Source organism: Grammomys surdaster, unplaced genomic scaffold (genome assembly GCF_004785775.1).
Source record: "Grammomys surdaster isolate TR1022 unplaced genomic scaffold, NIH_TR_1.0 67, whole genome shotgun sequence".
NCBI lineage: Eukaryota > Metazoa > Chordata > Mammalia > Rodentia > Muridae > Grammomys > Grammomys surdaster.
In genome coordinates, this window is record NW_021604569.1 from 2,344,831 (window position 1) to 2,368,577 (window position 23,747).

Here is a 23,747-nt window from a genome sequence, read left to right on the forward strand (position 1 = left end):
CTTTCTTTCTTTCTTTCTTTCTTTCTTTCTTTCTTTCTTTCTTTCTTCTTCCTTGGTAGTTTTTTCCCCCAATGGCTCTGAATACAGAAATACCAGATTCTTATATGATATATAATCCAGAAAGTATGCCTACTCACTTCCTCCCTGTTCTTTCATTGAACACAAACAGCATCAACACAATGAGTACTCTAATTTCCCATGAGACTAGATTCTGTCCCTGGTTTTGTCTCTATGAGATTTTGTTTCCATATGTGGGATAGCTATTGATTGTTAAGGAGAATTGTGTGAGAAGGTTAAGTAAGACTTCTTAGACAAGGACACTGGCTTGTAATCTAAAAGAAAACTTGTATTGGGAAGAGCTTCTAATGACTTAGACTCCTTCCTAGAACAGTGACTGACACAAAGAAGCCACACAATCAATTATTATTAAAGAGACAAATTCAAAACTTCTCTTTGGCTTCATTGTAACATGACTTATGAAGTGTATTTTGCCTGTTTAAACGTCCTTCTTATCTTTTCATACCTGAGTCTGCATTTGCACTTGCTCTATCAAATTCTTCATAAAAATTAGAAATTAAAAATTGGTTTTCAAACTCAATTTTTTCATTTCCTACAACTAAATATATATATATATATATATATATATATATATATATATATATATATATATGAGAGATGCTTTCTGTGTTGAAGTCAAGAGTTAGTAAAAAACATGAGCTTGTTATTTTCTGAGAGGGAGAGGGAGAGGGAGAGGGAGAGGGAGAGAGAGGGAGAGAGAGAACATAGTTGGAAGCGTCTGGAAGGAGTTGGAAAAGGGGAAATTGTGATCAGAGTATATCATATGAAAAAATATTTTAAAAAATAAAACAACAAAGGAGAAATAGACTAAGGCAATTGGGAATGGTCACTGGTTTAAAACTAATTTCTTCTAGTGGCATTTTCTATTAGACTCCATCCCCAGTGCTTTAAGTTTCGACCTCAAAGACGGTGCAGTACAGGGCAAAACAGATAAAACTATACATTGGAAAAATGAAGAAGATAATATTTTTCCATGGCTTAAGTAGAATATGATTTATCAGTTGTTAAGTTGGAAGGTCTTTAACAAAAAGATGTTTTTCTAGAGGAAAAGCCTGTGAATGAGGCACTCCTTACATCGTGATCTGCAGAGTAAAGCAGACAGACTCATAAGGGCTGTGATCTTCCTATCACACTGTGCAGTGTACTCTTTTCTCCATTCAAAAAAATCCACATAACATAGTTTTAACATTCCATTAAGCTTTGATGAAAGCATATTTTTAGCAAATGTCTTCAGTTTCCCCTGTGTTTCCACCTGCTTGTATGAAAGATTTAAGGTCATTGTGTCAATATAATTGACACCATGTTAATGTAATTGAGGATGGCTTGTCGGAAGATCTTTGTGCACATGCCATGCTATATTTAAAACAAGATGACCTTGTTTTATTTGTGAATTAAAGACTGGTATCCTATATAAAATACTAGCTTTTTGCCTTTGAAATTAAAATGAAGAAAATGAGTGTATTTAAGGGATTCCCAGGTAAAACTAATAATGGTTTCCATGATTACTGCTTTAACACGTAAGTAGCTAAAGCTCACCGACTGGGGCTCCAGCATTTACTGTTAAATGTGCTTCAGTTTCATGGTTTGATCTTCTTGTGAGTTTCTGATACCCCACATCAAGAAGCCTCAAGCATGGTGTGCTGCTCTAGTGTTAACTAGAAATGGGGTACATGCTGGAGGGATTGCCCTGCCATGCACTTTTGACTATACCTGAAAAGTGTCTGTCTGTTCTTGGGTAAAGCTGGACCTGCAACTGCACTGCTCTGTGAGACTTTTTAATATTGTCCTTTAGTGAAGAGTCGCCATCAGTCACACTCTGTGTCCCCTGCTGTGACTCCTCTTATGACAAGAAGCTGTAAAATGCAGAGTTTGGGTGAATAGAAATGGAGCACAACACTTCTGGGTGTTCACCATCTGCCCTTGTAAAATGTAAAAAAAAAAAAAAGTCAATTGTAACTCTGTTGATTTTATCTACTTAAAAATTGGAGAAGAAAAGCCACAAAAACTTACAAAGAAAGAAGCAACTCTTAGATCATTAGACTCAGCCCAAAATCAAAGAAGTCCAACTCCAAGTTAAATATTTAGCTCTTATATAGATATTCTCTGCATCACAGGTAATAGCTATAAATTAGTGAGAAGAATAAATGTTGTCTCCAAGACTTCAAATGTTTGTTGGGAAAATTCAAAGAACTCTGTATTTGACATTCATTCTAGTTTAAAAAATTAATGAAACCTTGAAGTTGATCTTGGTTACAAATCACATCACAAAATGTCTGATATATGGGACAAATAAAGTAATCTGTGTTCTGAGGCTCAATATTTGTAAAAAGCCTCAGCATCCTCGTTTGCAAATTTCTTTAATACTGTTAACATTGTACAATGCTCAAAAACTGTATAGTGTGAATGGTTTCTCTGGAAAGAATTGTCTTTCTTTTTTAAAGAACTGACTAAGTAATCCCTTGGTCCTACTTAATAAATCAAGCCAAAAATATCCTTAACAGTAAACCAAACAAGACCTGTGGGTAATGTAAGTTCTTTCTTTTTAATTTTAGAATCAACCTTGTCCTATGTTAGGCAGCTGGAGGCCAGAGTCAGACAGCTGGAAGAAGAAAATCGCATGCTGCCCCAGGTGGGTGACTTCCAGAAGCTCATAGTTAGCCAGTATCATTTGAGTTGTAGCCTTTTATTTCAAATTTAAAGTCTCAATTCCATGTTCTCCTGATATGATAGAAGAAATGCTGTAAATAGTCATTCATCATAGATACTGGTGAGGTTCCATGATGGCCATCATTGATTCTGAGTGGTTCACTGAAGGATATGAACAGTAATCAGTAAGAATGAACTGACTGATAATGAGGAAAAGAATAACACCCATTGTACTGCCCATCACATTATGAGTGTGAGCTGGGGGTGGGTGGGCAATGGGAAGGGACTCATTTAATTTGAAATTTTGCTAGTGTATTAACTCCATAAGGTTGTAGAAGTTCATACTTTTAATTAAATTAGTGCTTTCTAAAAGTCTTTGATAAACTTGAACTCTTTTAGTGGCACAAAGTAATGACAGTAAGTGGCAGGTTTTACTTTGGGACTTCATTTCCTGTCCCTGGTGAGTGTGAAGTTATATATTTTTTTCTGGGATATTAAATGATTTGTCATATATTTCACTTATAAAATTGTTTTCATAGCTGTTAGACTGGTAAGAATGAGACTGTTTGTGGTTTTCAGAAAATGTATTTTTTGAGAAATTTGACAAATCCCCAGGTTCTTGGGTAGCTTCTTGTCTGACAAGAAGGCAGTCACAAGACAGAACTGCTGATTGCAAAGGCCTCTGTAAGCACACGTAGACACAGCATGTCAGGCAAGTCCCTAACATGGAACATTGTAAATTCATCCCAGAGAACTGAGAATCCTTTAATAGGGTTCTCTCAAAAGACTGAGACTTGGGCTGCATGGCACAAAGACATGTGTAACTTGTTTTAAGTAGTTTTGGGTATGATTGCAAATAATGTCCGGTGGCATTTCCTGCAGAAATGCACTGTACTCTTGTAATGTTACCTGATGTGCAAGATCAATCCAGGGCTATATGCTGACATGCTGAGTTTTCCTGTATAAATTAGTTTCACTATTAGAACATTTGATTTTCAATTACAGGAGATTTCTCACTATACCTTAATTAAATGCATCTGTATTCCTAAATTTATTTAAGAGTGCCCATTTGTGTTTGGATAAATGGAAATAAGAATTTAGTTGCCTATTGGGACCTTGAATATGTCAAGTTCTTTTGAGGCTATACCCAGGTTCATTTCTGATCATTCAGAGTTTACCCTTACTATGTATGACAGTCAGAGAAAAAGAAATCTCCTTTTAAAACACATACACTTATTCTGTATATAAAACAGTTTATAACAAAGTCTCAATTGTAAAAGGTTGATCTCCTCATTTGTTAGCAACAAGATTCTGTGTTTTACAGTTTTGGGGTGAAGTATAAATGAAGACTTGAGTTGAGGTTATATAGCTGTGCTAAGTTTTAGTGGCCAGGCTCCTCCTCTAAGGACCTCCAATAGAAAAACACTCCACCATCAGTACACCCTAACTGCCCTAACCACCAACCTCAGTCCCCACCCTACTGGGTAAAAAGCCCAATCTCAGGACTTGAAATCCCACCAATCAGCAACCTGGAATTCTCTGTGCTCCCAGGAACCCTTTAAAAACCCTGTCTTCTGCTCAGTTTCTGTGGCTTCTCTGCTAAGCAGAGGCAGCTACTCTCTTTGGATCTTCCCGCCCAATAAATCTCTGGCGTGGTTTGTTGTACAGTGAGACTTATTGGTATTCCTTGGCTCCCAACTGCCATTCCATCTGAGCTGTAATAAGCACACTAGGGCTGTAACTTGGAACGACTCCCCTGGTGTCTTGTGTTCCCGCTTGTGGTCTAAGCTGCAGTAAGACACTATTCTTCATCTCCAGTCCACCCACAACAGACTCACCTGAATCTGAGGAAGTGACTATTGAGTGTTCAGTACTGCTCTGGTAGTCTTAGAGGTAAGATACCCCCAGCCACATGATATTTAAGGGTAATGATAGCCGTCTTTGCCTCACTACATGCCCCTATCTTTAGATCTGCAATCTTTCAGTTTCTTCAGGCTTAAGGGGGTTTTACACCCTCTTACTGCCTTCCCTTCAGACCTACCTTAATCCCAGCTCCAGTTCTCCTAGGACTTAGTGCCTTTTGGGACTCTGCTCCCTGACCCTTTCCTATAGATAAGATGCATGCCCCATCACAAGAGGTTATTTATTTATTTATTGGTCCTTGCTTTTTGACCTTCACAAAAGCCCTGGTACTACATGCCAAGTCTCTCCTCAGGTTTATCCAGACCATGCCCCTGATCCTCATTGAGTGTGGTAACAACTCACTGAATAATTTGGTTCTCATTCTATCCTGTCTGAGTCTTGGAGACACCTGTGGCTACAGGCTGCAGTGACACTTTCCCTCCTTCCTCTCATCCATGGGAATGGTGTCTTCCATACCCTCTCATTCTCCCTTGGGATGCTTTTTAGAAAACCTCCAGACTCTTCATCCAACATTTGACCATGAAGGGTTCTAAATTTATCATGTAATTGAATTTGGCCACAATACCCCCCAGATAATCAATACAAAGGGCTGTTTTACAGTACCATAGATCCCAATATAATTTGGGACCTTTACAAATACTTTGGAGAAATGGGGAGAAATTTTCTTTTTTCTATTTCACTTTTTCTGCTCCAACTTCTGTTTGTTTTTGTCTGGTCTCCTCCCCCACCCACCAAAGGTGTAAATGTCCTCTCTTTTAACTTATCCTTAATGTATCTGTAAATTTGTTACAAAGTATGACCTGGGAGCCTGATCCAGCAGGAGGGGGAGAAAGCAAACGAGTAGGCCAGCTGGAGAGTGCACATACTCTTTGGTGGCTGTTAAGTCTCTCAGCTCCTTCTTGCAGACTCATATGTCTACAGCCAGAGCTTGGAACTTCTCTATCTCTGACCCTTCTTTGTTCACAGCTTACTAGATTCAGTTTTACAGGGATTCCGGTGTCTTTTAGGTATAAATGACTTTAGACTCTTACGCTGTCCCACTTTAACTAAAAGTGGGCTCTGGAGTTGGGGTATGGCTCCCCCTCCTGTAGACCCAAACCTCTTGTTTAAAAGTTTTCTCCAAAATCTCTGTCCCATATCAGGTAAGCCACTTACCTGACTTTATGAGCAGGTAGAGAAAGGAGAGCAAAACAGAATAAAGCCACAGACTAGCCCCTATGTGTACCATTGCTATTCATCTTTTACATTTTTGGTTTTGGTTTAACTCTAAAACTTTTGCTAAGGTATAAATCTTTCCGCGGGATTTATAAGCATATTGGATATGATTAGAAACTTATAAGATTTGTAACAAAAGGGCTAACTTAAACTCATAACTCTGGGGTTGATAGTTAAAAATCTATACATAGTTAAAGGAAACAAATTGCTGACTGCCATGTTAACTGCTATACTCCCATGGGGATAGAGGCAGTCATGTGGCTGTGAGCATCTTTGCTAGGGTTAGAAGGATGGATTTGCCATGTGACTTCACTCCCATTTTGATTAAAAGTGACATGGCATAAACCAAAGAAGGAAAAACAACTGGCTATGAAGCCCCAACCAGACGATTCCTCCCCTGTTTGCAATCACACTAAGGGGTTCCCCCCTTATAAGTCTCAGTCTATAGTCCCTTCCTTCTCTCTGTCTCCAGCCTTTCCCCTCCTCAATGACTGACTGCCCAAATCAAGCCCTTCAGGTGCCCAGCTCTTAGTCCTCCCGCTGAGTGCTCCTACACAACTATGGGATCCCCTTTACCTCCTCCTACCTGACCAAAACTGGCCACAGTTCCCCTTTTGCAGGAGATAGCCAGGGTAATCAGCTTGGTCAGAGTACTTGTTCCCTTATCACTAAGCAAACTCTCTGAAACAGAAAAAAAATTGAGGTCCTACACTTCCACCTTTATTAAATAATTCCAGTATATCACCTAATCTTACAATCTCACCTTCAGTGCTGTTTATATAATTCTCACCAACATTTTTTTTCCTGGAGGAGCACAGGCAAGTCTGGGACCAGGGTAGGGCACATACAGAAGAAATCTGCCAGACTAATGCCATCCACCCAGTGTGTGCTGAGGCAGTCCGAACTGAGATCCTGAATGGAATTACAATACCTCAGGGAGTGTCCTTGCTAGGAATCAGTTTATAACTTGCCTTCTGACTGTCTCTGCAGGGCTATCCTTAAAGTGATACATTAAGAAAAAAATCCAAGAGGTAATCCAGGAGAAACATGAAAACTCTTCTCAGTTCCTATAGTGCCTCACAAAGACCTTTCTACAATAAACAATCTGGATCCTGAGTCTCCATAGAGAAAAGAACTCCTTATGATACAATTCTTCCAGAATTTCTCTGATATTAGGGCCAAGCTTAAACATCGAGAGAAAAAAACCCTGACTCCACAGGCAGAAGTCTTAATTGGTAGCATTTAAGATGGGAGAATTGTGGCTTTTTGTATCTCTCTTTAATAGGCGAGATGAAAAAGCCAAGAAATACAAACACTGGATGCCAGTGAAGGCCTTTCAAACCAGCCACAGCAGCTGCCCAGGCTCCCAAAGCCTGAGAACCTCTGGTACCCTGTTTCAAATGTAGTCAGGAACGTTACTGAGCAACGTCCTTTCTCAACCCTTGTAAACCACCCAGACCATGTCTAAGGTGACATGAGAAGGATGCTAGGGTGTTGACTGCTCCTTTGTCCCTTGTAGCATGAGGACATCAAGCCCAGATCACCCTCCAGTTGTCCTCCTAGAATTGGCTGTGCAGAATTGAGAGGCCTAGGCTTCCTTGGCTAGACCATTGCCAACTCTAACAGGAAGCCCCTAGTAGATATACAATATCAGGGCAGCCTGTCTCTTTTCTTCCTGTTCCCCTGTTTTCGTGCTATAAGGACAGCTTTACCAGCCTCATTAAACTTCACCACTTAGCTGTATCTTTAGGAATATCTTCCTGACTCATTTATTCCTTGTGATACCAACCTTACCCATCCCCTTTCTGGGAAGGGACCCCCTAGCCAACGTGGGAACCTCTAATTCTTTGCTCCCCTCATCTGCTTGACCATTCCCCTCTTCCTCGTTTTTGACCTTTTTCCTTTCCATCATTCCAAGTGCATCCCTGAGGGGATACCCAAAACACTTCTGTAGCCAAACGTACCCTTCCTCTCAGCATCCAGCTATGAAATCCTTTCCGTTCCATCTAGGGAAAAAGCAAGATGTTGCCCACCTACCTGATCCTGGTTGTTTGAAGAGCTTTGTCTGTCTGTCTGTACTTGCAGATGAGTCTGTTTTCTGGTGTGTCAATAAGTCTTAGGGCAAACGTGGGAGCTGAGATGGAAATGGGTCAGCCTCAGCTGAATGTAAGAATGATGGTGACCACCACATATTTTGTTTCTGACTGGCTTCCTCTAGTGTTTGAGCTTTGTTAGGTTTTGTGTTTACTGGCTTTGGTTTTGGATCTCTGCCACTGCTTTGATGACTAGAACTCAGAATTTATCTCCAGACTTTTTAGTCACTAGATTCAGTTTATGAATTTAAAAACAATGCTTGTTTAATAGGATTAAAAAATGCCTTCATGCATTCATTTACCAGAATGTGTATCTCTGGCCACAACTGAACTTTTTACAAAGGAATAAAAAATTGAACCTATTACTGTCTTCTCTCCTTGCCACCTGTCTCAATTTCTAACATACAATGGTCTCCAAACACTACTTCCTTCCAGAGTTTAAACACTACTCCCTTCCAGAGTTCTCCCTTCATAGCATTTGCAGAGGATACCCTACTTACCTTTCAGCCATGCTAACATCTCAATATTTCAAACTCAAGTGGCCGATTTGATATCTAGACTTGTTCTCTCTACTGTTTCTTCCTATTTAAGCCTGTACAGAGTAGTACTTACATATGGATGCCTAACATCCAAGAGTCCTCTGCCTCTACTCAACAGCCTATCCTAATAGCAATCAGGAAATTGCTCTTTATGAAGCTGTTAAAGGCTGATTCAGTTCCCTACAAGTCTCTTATCCATCTCTCCTTCACAAGGGTTCATCGCCATTCCTGTTTTCTCCATGAGCAAAAGGAAGATTACTGTAAAAGAGACCAGAAACTTAATGAGTTTACTCACACTGATTCTGAAAATACTATGGTACACATCTGGCCATCCTAAATCATATTAGCTACTGAATAACACTCTGCCTGGCTGCTTCGGAGAGTGTTAGTTGTGTGTCACTCATTACCACCATTTGCAGCATCACTCATTAGACTCACTAGACTCTCACTTCACCTCTCATTATCTGCTCTGAGCAAAAGCAAGCAAGCAAACAACAAACAACAACAACAACAACAACAAAAACAAACCACTACCATCTCTTCTCTCTCTCCTTGGTATCACAGACTGTTTTAACTCTTCAGGAACATTCATTATGGACACAATGGATTCTTCAGACTATAATACTTTGACTCTGAGTACTGCCACCAGGCCATTATGATGAAACATTAACAATTCCTTGATCATATGTGGTACTCAGGTTTTTCCCCTGCCTACCCATAAGGCAGACTTGATGTTCCTTTTCACAAAATTAGGAGAGATAACTGGTGAAGAATCCATCACTGTGTTTACAGAAGCATTACATGACAAATGAGTGGTTGCTTACAGTCCTGGGTATAACCACTGGCATCAACACTGGAGTGGCAGGATTGTTTCCCTTGCTGTTTACCATTAGTTTTCATTCTTACCCTCCAGGGCCAAATAGACTCACTGACCACCATAGTGCTACAAAGTCAGCAAGAATTAGATTCACTAACAGCAGAAAAAGGCCATCTTTTTCTCTTCCTCGGGGAGAAATGTTGTGTCTATGTTAACCAATTGGATATGGTAAAAGACAAGATATAACAACTCCAGAAGTAAGAAACACTTTGATGCCTCTGGCCAGTGGATCATTGACAGTCCGGTGTGGAATTGGATACTACCTTTTTTAACCCCTCTTCTCCTCCCTTTATTAACCCTCCTAGCTGTGCCCTGTCTTATAACCTTCTGGTCTAGAGTTTTTTTCTCAACAGCAGATTCAAACAGTTTCTAACTAGATGTTCAATCACTTGCTGTTACAGGATTACTGGTCCCTAGCTACAGAGCCAAAGGCTGGCAACTCTCAGTTATATTTTTCCCCAAAAGATTTTAATGGCCCCCTTCAACAGCTTACAGTCTAATGATAATGCTACCTTCCTTTTGCAACCCCTGATTGGTTAATAAACAAAAAGATAAAATGTAATGTGCCCCTTGAGGCACATGAGCGGCCAAGCCCCTCTTCTGAGGACCTCCAACCACCAGGCTCTGCCCACAGAGCACTCTTAGTGTTCTAACAGCCAGCTCCAGCCCCAAGCCTACAGAGTAAAAGCCCAAGCTCAGGACTTGAAATCCCACCAATCTCCATCCTGTGAATCTGCTCCTCCCGCCTCCTATATAAGCCCTGTCTTCTGATCAGTTCTCTGCTGCTTCTTTCCCAAGCAGTGGCAGCCATCCTCCTGGGTTCTTCCCTCCAGGTAAATTCTCTTGTGTGAGGTGTGTGTGAGGTGTGTGTGAGGTGTGACTTTGTGTGATTCCTTGGCTCCCTACTGACAGTATACTTTTCCATCTGAGCTGTAACATCTACAGATGAAGAACTGACTGTATAGAACAGTTACAAGATGATGGATTTGCTTCCAACTGGTGACAGAGAGTTTCCCATAGGAAGTGAATATGGAAACTCCACATCTGCTGTGCAGCAGATTATGTCCAGGAAGGTAGAGTTTCTTGAACCACAATGGTCACAAGAGTGGCCTGCCAGGTTTATGGAACAGCACCTTAAATCATGTTTATGTGTAGTGTTCAACCGAACAGTATATCCATAGCCAAAGGAATAATAGTCATACTATACTTAGAAAATGAAATATTATTGCTAGGTATTTTATTTCAAAAGAAGTTGCCTTTTAAAAAGGCTGGCACTCCACAAGCAAAAAATTACTAGAACTTAAGAAATGTGTTCTTGAATGTTATGTGAACAGTTTTAATAAAACAATATTTAAAAAATATCCTAAAAGATTATATATCATCTCTAGGAAGGCATTTCATGCCAAAACCATTCTGACTCATCTCCCAGTTCCCTACATGCATGTTTGAGGTGATATGAACCAGAAGAAGATTGCAAGGTGTGTAAATAAATGAATGTATCACCCACAACATCATAAATGACATAAATAATAGATTCCATGTGGTATCAAGTTATGGTTGTTTAAAGAACTTTATATCAAAATGAAAAGTGTTACATCTGTTTTGATATAAAGTCACATAGAAATACAAGTTTTTACTTTCTGGATATAGAGCCATAGATTTTCAGACCTGACTAGAAACTTGCATATCCTTTATGACAACTTACATTATAAGTGAAAAAAATATCAGATTCACAGACATTAGGAGTGCTGTCCTAGACAGACAGCTAGTTAAAAAGGGACTCCAGCCATGATGGATATAGGTTGACCTGATAATCATCTCATACCATTACTGTAATTCAGTGTAATGATGCTCCTAAAGCCATTATGTTTCCTGCAGCTATTTTTATTGTTTCACCTCTTATTCTTTTAAAAAACTTTTTTTTTTTTGTGAAAGCAACATCTCCCATCACAAATCAGAGAAACTGCAGTTTTTAGGATTTTCCCCCTGAAACATCTCGAAAATACTTTAAAATCATAAAGTTGCAATATACAATCATAAGTTTGCATAGAAGACTGATTTCGAAAAATGTGGCCAGAGAAGCTTTCTGCTCTTGGGGCTGAAGTGGCTGGTTGAACAAAGGGTCACAGTGACATCCCTCAAATTGAAATTTGAAATATAATTGTTGTGCCCCAAATCCAAGCCTCATTTCAATCCCCTGCTCACGCCATCGTTGTTTGCTTGATGCTTATGGGGATGTATTAAGGTCAGCATGCCTGTGGGTGTGTTAGTCTGCAGTGGGGAATTCTATCAACTGTGTCTTTAAATGGCTGATGTACTTAGCTGATGACCTTAGTGTAAATCATAGTGCTTCCCTGTCACGATTTCAGTTGCTTTCATATATAACTTTGATGTAAACTAATATTTTTGAACAATTATCCTTACATAGTCTGTATTGACCACATTTCACATCACAGTGAGCACTAAAAAATGAAGCAGTTTGCTGTAGTTCCAAAGCAAGTTAAGTACACAAGTCCTATTGGGAAATCTGTTCCCTTTGATCAAACGTTTTGGCACCAGCATCTGCTTGGCAAGAACTCTGTGTACTTTGTGCCTCACAGGGTACCTACCCACCTCTAAAGAGAGTCCAGGACAATAGGAGCACCCAGAATTGCCTGATGTCCTTGCCCCTCCTCTGAGCTAGGCTTCAGCAGAACTTCCTGACAGACATGGCTCTGGGATCTCCACCAAGCGGGCCCCTTTCAGTGAGCATGGCTATTTTTGTTGTGCTAGTGTGCACAGAAGTATCTAATTTTAGGGCTGAAAATGAAAACTTACTCTCTCATGCAATTTGATCACAATGTGGCCTCACAATGCTGTCTTTCAGAGCTTTGAGAAGGAATAAGAGCTGCTTCCAAATCAGCTTCTGAACAAAGGAAAAGAACCTGTCACTATTGCCAGAAGTGCTGAGAAGGCTACACAGGAGCTGAGGAAATTGTGCCTCTCACTTCCATGGCAACACAGTATTAATCCAGCTTCCCATCTCAGAACTGCCCCTTCATCTCCGGTTATGTGCAAACATAAGCTGCCCAGTGCACAGGCAGAGATGGCAGGGTTCTCTGACAAATTCAGACTTATGCCCTTTCCCTTTTCTGTAGTGGAACTTGCTATATGTTGTTTTTGTCTCTTTTTCCTTGTCACATTTTCTGACAATATGATTTGCCAATATTTTTGCATCTTGTAGGGCTGTAAGTACAGGTTTCTTTGTGGGTAGAAATTACTCTAGGGGGATCAGTAACTATTTTGCATATACACATAGGCACACACATATGCACACAAACACAGACAAACACAAACACACATACACACAGTCACAGTGTAAGGCTTTCTGGGATACTTATGTGAAAGTTTCTACTCTTGTCTTTCAGAGTAATTGGTATAGAATTCTTTCTTATGAATATTGATTCCAATATGGGGACACCCATGGGTAGAGGCTGGATAGGAAAATTAGCTAATATGACCACTTTTGGAGTCATATTTGGTAGAAAATGGATAATTCATATAATTAACAAAAGGGGAAAGCCTACACCAGGCTCAGTAGAACTTCAGAGGACAAATGGGAAGCCTACTAGTGTGAGAGCGTTGGAATGGAGGCCCATGTAGATACAGAAAGCAAGTTGCTGGGGTGTTGGATATTAAGAGACCTAAATGAATGGAGACTTAAACTAATGCCTAGGAAGGATCATGTCAATGAGTAAAAGTTACAGGGGAAATAGTCCAAGACAGCAAAAGAGCTTTCAAAATGTTAAGATACATTGTACTCTGATGCGCTCTGCTCGTTAACAAAGGGTCTTGCTCTGGAGCCCTATATAGCTGTTCAAAGAAGATGTAGAAAGCTCTTGTAGATATAGGTTACTTCCTCTGTGACTGGGCCAAAGGTGTCAAAGCCATACTGTCTTCCTCTTTCTGGTTCTGATGTTTTCCATACTGGCAGTCAAGCCTTTTTCATGAGGTCTTGTATTCCCATATTACTCTTCACTGTAGCCTAAACAAAGTAAATACTGCTCATGAAATATAACATATTGAAAACTAAGGTTGTTGATACTTAATAATTGGTAATAACCTATATGTCCTTTTCATGTAAGGCATGTACACAAAGGCAATATGTCTGAATTTAATCATATCATGCTCAAGAAATGTAATATAGGTAAATTATTATCTTTAACAATATAAGGTTGTTATTTTATATATATACATATACATATACATATACACATACACAAACACACACACACACACACATATATATATATATATATATATATATATATATATATATATATATATAAATTTTTAAGTGATTTTAGAATTCCTTAAGTATACTCAACAGCTGCTCTTGCCCAGTAGAAAAAGGGCACAATTCAGTCATATTTAAGGAGCCTTAATCAATGACTTTGGACTCAGAGTAATCAAATGGTTAATAGACACTGTAACATCTAGAAAGAACACTGGACAGGAATCTGTAAGAACTTTGTCTGAGATTGTATCTGCCCTTCCCTCACACATAGACCTAGGGACACTCCTAAATTCCCCAGGCCTTATATTCATTACCTATACAAGAGGTTGTCATAGGAAACATGAAAAGTCTAACCAAGCTCTGTAAGTTTATGGGTCTGTCAGAGGGAATGTAAATACAACATACACAAAAAGGTGTGTTGTGTTCTTTATGCTTTGATTCTAAAATTCCTAAAAATTTAATAACTATTATTTTGAGCTTTTAATTTATAAACATGTCTATTTCTATCACTGTGGATTATGTAACTTAATTGGTTCTAAAATTAGTAAAATTTCACCAGGTATCTATTAAACCTATTTAAATAACAGCAGCACAGTTATGTATGTTTGAAGTACAAGTCATATTAAATACCTGCTGTAGTGGGTTCATATACAGAGCCATGTTGATTTCTATGTATTTTTAGTGATAAAATGTATGCTTCTTAGTTTTAATTTTTACATAAAATTTTATATGGTGAACTGGAAGACTCTAATTTTCCTTAATAATATACATATTTGAAAACAAAACACTTATGATAAATCGTTGTGGACTCTCTGGTTAGGCACAAATGCCTTATTTTCTTCAGGTCTAAGTAGGGTTTTGTCCAGCTCTCTATATCCTGAACCTGTGAAGTTAGAAGCTTTGCTCTGTTTGTACCATTGAAACAGGTACAATAAACAGCACTGAAACTTATAAAACTCTAGAATTAGGAAAAAAGAAAACATCTTTCAAAGTAGAGATTAAAGATAGCATTTAAAATTGGTTCTGAACACTGGTAAGGAACGGCCTGCAATAAGAGCAGGTGAGACGTTAGAGAAACGTCTGTGGTATGTCCCGGCCTGTGAATGCTGAGGGCTCTGTGCTGCCATGGGGACCAGCGTATCCCACCAGAGACACTGAGGTAGTTTTAAAAACTAGTCTGGGAATATGACATTTCAAGCAGAGTCTAAAAATACCAACGGACTTAGATTTTTTAATGCAGTGCTATTTATGAGCTATGATTGTTTGATAAGGAATTCCGTTTAATCTAGACACAAAGGCTGGAGAGATGCCTCGGTAGTTAAGAATACTTGCTACTCTTCTAGAGACCCCACTAACTCCCAGCACCCATCTTATATGGACAGTTTACAACTGTCCATAATTCTATCTCCAGAGGGTTCTATGCCTTCTTATAGCTTCTGTTAGCACCTATTTGCACACTTACATGTATACACAGAATATCCACATGCATGTGTCCATGCACACACACACATGCAAACATGTGCATATACATGCACATTTACACATACACACGCAGACCTAGAGAAAAAAATAAACCTTATAAAAATAAAAACAGCCATAAATGATCAATCAATATCATTTCAGTTTAGGGTACTATCATATTCATTCATATATATATATATATATATATATATATATATATATATATATATAGTATTGCATGTCATAAAAAGAGATGTGACATTTAATAGAGGAAAATTTCCAAATTATGATGAAAGAAAATGCAAACAGAAGAAATATAAGGATATTAGCTTTATCTAGCTTTACGTCATAGTCAAACAATAGGTAATATTTACTTTAAAATGCTCTATAAATTTTCAGCATTCAGTTGTCAGATAAGACAAATTACTATGAAAAAGACAAATTACCATGATATGATGCAGGATATCACACATTAGCTTTATTTTATTTTTTATGGTGTTTCCAAATTGAGGAGAGAAACAGAAGAAGAACTGCCTATAAATCAAAGTCAGCTGAACTGTGATACTCATAAAGATGAGAGTGCAGGGGAAAAAGACATTTTCCTAAAGAGATCTGTTCTATTGGATTCATGCCATAGACCAAAGAATATAAAATGGCAGCCAGTGGCTTTCTGTACATTGTGTGGTCCACATAGAGAATGTGACAAAAATTGTAGGCGGTACATTATGGGCCACTAATCGGTGTAGCTTTCACAAATTGAGGAGTAAATGCAGACTCAGCCTTTTATATTGATCATCATTGACACCATGTTGGTGTATACCTTGACTGAAGGTGCCTCAAGAGTCAGGATGAGTGAGCATAGTAAACACATGGCAGCACCATGGAACTGCTGTACTACTTGAGAGTCTTTGCTTATCTAAGTAAATGGTTTTCTTTTAGATTATTTAAGGGTTCCTGTAGAGTTTACTTTAAAACTTCTAAGGGATATTTCTACATTGATAAGCAGTGGTATGTTTTAAAAGACAACTACCACACTCGTACATCTGCATAACTGTTCTTCAGGCTATAACAGCCCAAGTAAGTGTCCTAGATGATAACAGTCTTCTCCATTGGTTGACTGTGGGCCTGCCCAAGTTTGTGGGTTTCAAACTATTGTCTTAAATCTTGTGGTGTAGGTTTCTAGACTTTTCTCCCAATTCCCTTCCCAGAATGTGAGGGTGGTTTCTCATTGCTACAAGGATCCATTTCCATGTTGCTTTCGAATGCTCCAGCCATCTCTGAGCTGAGCTGAAGAAACCCTGTTAGTCTGGGTTCTGGTTTATGACAGGCCACAGATTCATAAATTTACTCCTCACTCTAGAATTTCAGGCACCATAGGTGGGAAGGAATAATTAGTAACCAATAATACCATGTTAACTTGGATTCATATGCATATCTACCTAGCCTGATTCTTCCTTCTGTGAGAACTTTATTCCACCTAATTTAACAGAATATCATCAAAGTTGACTCATCTAAATTATTTGTAATACTAAGAGTACTGAACCAAGACGTACAATGAAAACTTTTCTCAGAATTTCCATTTATTTAAAGTGTTTGTTTTGATCTCCAACGAGTAGACAGAATTGTTGAAATTTCATTGCTGTTGTCTTATGGTGAGAACTGTTCACTGAAGCCCTGTGAATAGAGTTATATATGTTAAAAAAAAAACAAAAAACTACCCAAGCCAAAACATCTTTCTACCACTGAGTTTAGTGGCAAAAGTACAACTTTACATTTAGTACATTTTAAAAGGGAAAAAGAAAACACAACAAGAAAATAGCTAACATTTATATGATCTGCTGAAATCCATTGTAAAACTTTTTTTTTTAGTTTTATTTATGGAATCGGTACTCTCAGGTAAAATTTTCAACTAAAAATATACAGTTTAGAGAAGGCATATATTGTTGGCTTAAATGTAATGAAGCAAATAAAGGAATTTGGTATGACTTTTTCCTGACCCCTAATGCCTTTTATTTGCTGCACATAATGTTCTAGTTTTTGACAGATAACAAGTAACTAATAAATTTACAACCAGATGGGAGCCATTTTGGACTGACATATTTTCTGGCTCTGAGGAAAGAAGCTTTTCAATAGCCAAAACTTATCAGCTGTTTCTGATCCCACGCTAGGTGTGTCTTCATGTTGAAAAGAAAAAAAATGGTTCTCATCATCGTTTATTTATTAAACGAGGACATTTAATATCCATAACCACACAAATATCCTAAGTGCAAAACATAAAATAATCATATAGAAATCCAGTAACATTTCCTTATAGTCAGCACGTATGCTGATGGAACCTGGGGTTGTGGGGGGGAGAGGGTGGGAAAAGGGTTGGAGAAGGAGGAAAGTGGGAGTGGAGGTGGGGGAGGGGAGTGAGCCCCAGTTCTTCTCATTTGGAATGCTTTGCCAGTACTGAGTGACAAAAGACAACAGAAGTTCCAGTTGAGATTTCAATGGTGTCTTTAGTAAACATGTTTTCAACAAAGGGTTTAGCAACTTTGTGCTTAAAATTGTGTCATTTTTCTTTGGAGAAGTCCCATTTGCTTCTTATTCCTTTTTTGGCTACCCAATCTTAGCTTAATTCTTGTAAAAGTTAACATACTATTTTCAGGGAGTGCCAGCCCAGGTTCTAAGCCTGTAGGAAAGGTCTTTAGAGAAGTCTGTTCAGGTTTGGTCTCCATGGTTGCTGGTGAGGAAGATGGCTCTTGTGGCCTCACGGGAGTTGGCTTTCTTTATAGAGAATTTGCTTGATTAGGGAAAACGGATCTGCTCAGCTTTTGGAGCTTTGAATGTGGCAAAGTTAGATAAGGAAGGAATGAATACAATTATTACTTCTTAAAAGTGGATCCTTCTTGGACTCTTGACACTGACAATGTTCCTCAGACCCAGACATGGGAATATTGTAAGACATTATTGTGTTTATGTAAGTTGTACAGATTGAAGACATGACTATAAACAATTATAACTTTATAAACTCAAAGTTTCTTAATTATTTTGAAAAATTCTGTATTTTATTACCTTATTACACTTATTAAACACTGTCTGGCAGTGTTTTTTTTTCTTTTAGATGTATTTTTGTTTTGCATTTTTGAGACATCAGTTTTAGTTGGTATTAAGTCTGTGTTCAAAAATCATAGTCTTTTGGGCCAGGAGAGACTTTCTAGGTTATTTAAAGGACAATACTTAAATCCTTTATTTTTTTTTATCATGGGATGGACTTGGGATCCAAGGTTTTATATGAAATCATTTTAGGAACATCTACCTTTGCTTGAAGCTGGTACACAGGATGGACTGTAGAGATGCCCACTCTATTCTGTGTGGCTCACCCTCAAGCACTAACCATTGTACTCTGTCATTGCAGTCCGACTCTTGAGTACTTCTTGATGATTTCAATTCTCACTTTGGCTTTCATGATTATCTCCATTTTGTGGATGAGAAATTTTCTAGCAATAGGAAGTTATACATCCAGAATTTCTGTTAGCACTAGTTTAGTGTCCTTCACACTTGCTCACACTTGTGTTTTATATGACACATGTCTTGCTTCTCTTGAAGCAACTTATCTATGAAAACAGCACTAATAGTGTCATCTGAAGTACGGTGCTGCCATTGAGAAGCTTGGAGTTAGCTTAGAGACCCTTGTTGCTCAAGGGCCTTGTTGGCCCTTGTTGCTGGTCTATCTACTTTGATATTTTCTATGAGATTTTATTATGTTCACAATTAATTAATACTACAATGATTAGTCTCATTCTTAGGAAGAAATAAGGGAATTTATACTCCCCAAATAAGTTGTTCCTTAGGGAAGAACTTCTGTCTTATTCCTCATCTCCTGGTTGAATCATTTTCTTTATAAACACTTGCCTATTTCCAGAAACTTCCCATTACACCAATCTAACAGCTTCTTTATCTATAGGAACTCACAACCCTTTAAAGTAAAGATCCAGTCAGTAAATTTTACTTTTAATTTATTTTGTCATTATATATAGTGCAATTATTTATATGTTCATTCAAAGCACAAGAATAACAAGCATAGCCACAAAAAATATAGAGATGATGAATCTGTTGGAATTTTATTTGTTTTTAAGTAAACTTTTACTTATGGTATAGGCAATAGGCTTTATTTAGGTTTAGTCTAGTTTACTGACTCTGGAAGACAATCTCAAAACTAAGTTTTCACCAGTTGCTTTTGGGTGATATCTATATCTTTATTTTTGAAGAGAAAAGATGGAATCTGTGCAGAGATGAAAACTTAGGTGATAATTTTAATGCTTCATTATGCATACTTTTTTCAAAAAGTTATGTTGTTCAAATTATGTCTTGATGTCCCTAGATAGACTTTATATGTTTGGGGATTTAAACTTTGCTGTAATGCACTTGGGGAATATGAATAGTTGAGCACCAGCATTTGACTTGAAAAGACAATCCACCTTTCAAATGTGGTCCAATTGAGTGGGACATTTTCAAATGTGTATTCATAGCAATGTAACTGCATTTTAGTGAGTGAGTGGTTATATTAATTTTGTGTCCTGGCTATTCTTGCATGCCTTTGATAGACTGCTAAAAAAAATAACATGAGGGCAGCTTATCTTTGAAATAGATATCATTTGGGTGGCAGTTTTGAAAAAAAATGATTTTCTATACTGTCCTACAAAGACAAGTGAAACTCTAATTCCATGTTTATCAACGAATGAGGAAATCTACTTCTGGCTAAGGACAGGAGGTCTGAAGTCAATCTCTTATTTTTTCTTAAGTGAGGGCATTTTATCGAAGAATGAGAAACTTGCAGACCTTGCTAGAAAGTAAGTGAATTTTTTACTTTTCAAGTCCTTCATATTGATATCCTCTTTCCCCATTAACTCTAATCATGTATGCTGATGAAAGACAGGTTGGCTACTTATGCAGTATCTATTCATCAAAAATGTGCAGGGCACTTTGGGGAGAACAAAGGCTAGTTTACTGTCTGCAGCATGATGTATGTGCCGTGGGAATGTGAGGAGAGTCCTTACCTACTTGTTGACATTAAGATGGATTGACATTAGAAGAGCTAGGATAGAAAGGGCTTTGAAAGATTACACAGTGCGATGATCATTTTCTGTCCTGTAATGCATATAATTACCACTTGCCAATTAAAATAAAAGAAAGCTTAAAAAGAGAGATGAGAGAAGTGTATTGACAATACTTGGGTGGTGACCCAGTGACACTCAGGCAATTATGAAGGCTCTCTATTGCACTCAGAATTTTCAGAGTGCTTCTCAATCACATTTGTTAGTCACCCCTCACAGCTACCACAGGAAACTAATTGATAGGGCTCTCCATTCTCATTTAGGATCAAGTGCCATGCTGAGAGTCAGCCATTCAGTGCCTTCTGAAGCTCATTACTCTCTGATCACTTCTACCTTGGACTAGAATAGTATTTTCTACTTTTTTAAAGAAGACATCTTTGAGCAACCTTAGAAAACCTGTTTCTACCAGTTAAGCTGTCTTCTAGGATAATGCTACAACCAAACTTCACATTAAGACAAATCTTAAAGTTGAATTCCTTATACCTTCACTTTCACTCTTTCCGGAAGTTTCTAAATCAACTTTTTCTAATATCTTGGTGTGTGTCTTAAAGGTTAACTTTATGTAGGTTATAGCCACAGGGATTTGGACATTTGATTCCCTTCAAGTAATCCAGACATTTCAGGAAAAACAGCCTATTTTTATACTAGAGAACCTCAGTTTACATCTTTGCCTGTGGTCAAGATTTGTATGGAGGAAAGGGATGAGTTAATTTGTATTTCAATTGTTAGTGCTGCACTTTATTCATAGAATTTTATATAGACCTTATTGTTAGGAATGAAAAGATGTGAGCATTTGATTATCTCAGGGAAAGTGAGTATATAGTAGAAAATTAGTGGGTTCCCTTTACTTTTGTGAGTGCAACAACAACAACAACAATCCTTAATAATCAGAGGCTAGAATGTCAGTCAAAAGGTCATGACAGATGTCCACTCCATCTTTTACCTCATTTTTTGTTTTGTTTTTTGTTCTTGTTTTATAAAACAGGGCTTCTCTGTATAACAACCCTGGTTATCCTGGAACTTGCTTTGTAGGCTAGGCTGTCCTCAAAGTCTCAGAAATCAGCCAGCCTGTGCCACCATGCCTGGCCATCTCTTACCTCTAGAATATGTCTTGCATTTCTCTTTCACAGGACACTTGTTTAGGCAATAGGGAAATAATATTGAATAAGAAATCCAAGGTCCATCATGTGGTTTATAGTTTACTACGTGGGTTATTTTTAAGATCTTAAATGTGCAATACTTCCTGAAGCAAACAAAGGCGGCATTTAGAATTGGAGAGTGATGGGGTACCTGAGTCAGAAGAAGCCACTTTCCAAAATTAGAAGTGACACGGAAGTGATCCAGCAAAGCAGACGAGCATAGCATGGCAACGGGAAGGTTGGAAAGCAAGAATCCAAAGAGCTAAAACACTATTTAAAGAAGCAAGTCATGACTAAGGAACAGGAATGCGAAGACCAGAATGCTGGTGTGCAGTGGATAGAAAAGAGCAAAAGCAGATGAGACAGACACAGGCTCATCTGTGGAGTTTGTTGGTTAAGGTCAATGTTTGGGATTTGAATCTGAGTTGAAAGCCACCAGAAGAATTGCACTTGAGACAGAGTACCATTATTTACATTTTACAAGGGTAATTTTCAGTATTTGTTGGTTGACCAGGCTGTAAAAGTTAGAATTGGAGAGAGGGGGCATAAGGAACGCTTGAATGAACTGTTTGGTAGTCAGCAGAGCTTAATGGTGTCCTCAATTTAGTGGTGAATTGAAGTCATATTACACTTTAATATTTCTTTTTTAATATTTAACTGCATATATATATATACATATATATATATATATATATATATATATATATATATATATATATATATACATGTTCCTGTGGAGGTCTGAAAGTAGTGTCAGATCTGCAACTGGAGATCCAGGTGGTAATAAACTATATGATGTTCGTGCTAGAAACTAAAATTAGGCTCTTTGGAGGGACAGTAAGTAGGTTGAACTACTGTGCTATCTTTTCAGTGCCCTCACCATATATTCTGAAATAGAGCTAACAATACTCAAGGACAGATTGGAGGTGGTATAGAAGCAGAGTATGCATTCAGCTTTGTAGTTGGCCATTGACTCCAGAGTGAATCATGAACAAAGCCTATGTGGAGACTGGAACCAGGGAGGCACAGTAGTCCCTTCCAACCAGCTGGCCTTGGAAGACTCAAACATAACCCGTGGAGTTTTATGTAAGGCTGTAGAATTGACGGCACGTTTGTTGAGATGAGGAAGACTGGAATGGACAGGTAAGGGGTGTCAAGACAAACCCAATACTGTTTGAGGTATTGATTGTCAACAAGGAGATGCTATCTAGAGGAACTGACATACTTATCTGGAGCTCTGTGGCCTTTGAGCATGGTAAAGCATTGAAACAGTAAAATGCATGTGCGTGTTACTACCCATTGTAAAGTCATGGGTCTTAGTGAAAACTTTTTGTCTGTAGTGAGAGAAACAGAGGCCTGTAGACTGTGTCCAGTATCAATCTATGGTTCAGAGGTGGAAGGAGAGAAGCAAGCAGTGTGGACCAACAGAAGCAACTGGCATAGCTGTTTCATTTTATTTGAACCCTTTAGTACCTATTAAAGTTACTTTTGGATGTCATTCACTTAAAGGATCATAGTAGTTTAAAATAAAACATCTTTTCTGGTATACAGTGATTCTTTTGTTAGAAAGCAGAGCACAGATGGACACGTTGAGCATCTCAGTTTTCTTCCTAGTGATGACTGTATGACTGTGAGTTTAGGCTTCTTCTCATCAACCACAGACATACTTAGTAACCGACAGCAGATGCCACACTGTCTAAGTCACTTTGTCTGCTTTTGGTTTTCTTTCTTCATTTGTTTTAAAAAAAACCTATAAGAATATGATGAATATTGCTGTTCTAAGACCTTCGATAGATGGCTAGATGAAATGACAGTCTGTCAAGTGGCTGTAATGGCTCAGTGACCTGACTGACTCCCGCTAGTCCTCTGACTTTATGGTGGCCTTCCCACTTTCTAGGAGAGCTTTACATATCAGAAAACACATTGCAGAAACTTATGGTCTTTCCTTTTTAACAAAGCTGAAAAGGTAGTCACACCTTACAGGGTAAAAATTCCTATTCAGATCGACAAATATTTATCATAAATAGCTTTTAGCCACTGAAGCTCTGGCTCTGCTCTGTGAACTACTGGTCTCTAAAAGATCTGCTGAGGGTTTAACACAATTATTACTGAGTTGTCTTCTGCAACTGAATGCAATGTTAACGAGCATTACTCCACTGGCTGTTGTTTCCACATTGCCTGTTCAGTTCTTTGCCTTTTCTGGTGTGTAGTCATCCCCATCACATCTACCCTCCACTACATAAACCCAAAACCTAGAGATACCCTCAATGGCCCAAAAGCAGACAATTTTTCTCTTTGCTATCAACCAATCAGAGAAAATTTATGTGTATCACCCTTCCAAAGAGTTCAGTTCCTCATTGAGAGTTGTATGGTTAATAACAGCCTAAAATTAAACACTCAC

At 38.3% G+C, this 23,747-nt stretch overlaps 1 protein-coding gene across 5 annotated transcripts in view; it reads left to right on the plus strand.

Moving 5' to 3' along the window:
- Positions 1-23,747, plus strand: part of Ccdc85a (coiled-coil domain containing 85A) — a 184,185-nt gene that overhangs the window by 139,113 nt on the left and 21,325 nt on the right. For all 5 annotated transcript variants that reach the window (XM_028778284.1, XM_028778292.1, XM_028778300.1 and 2 more), the window contains exon 3: positions 2,631-2,707. In XM_028778284.1, the coding sequence (XP_028634117.1) occupies positions 2,631-2,707 (77 nt within the window). The remainder of the gene's footprint in view (positions 1-2,630; positions 2,708-23,747) is intronic.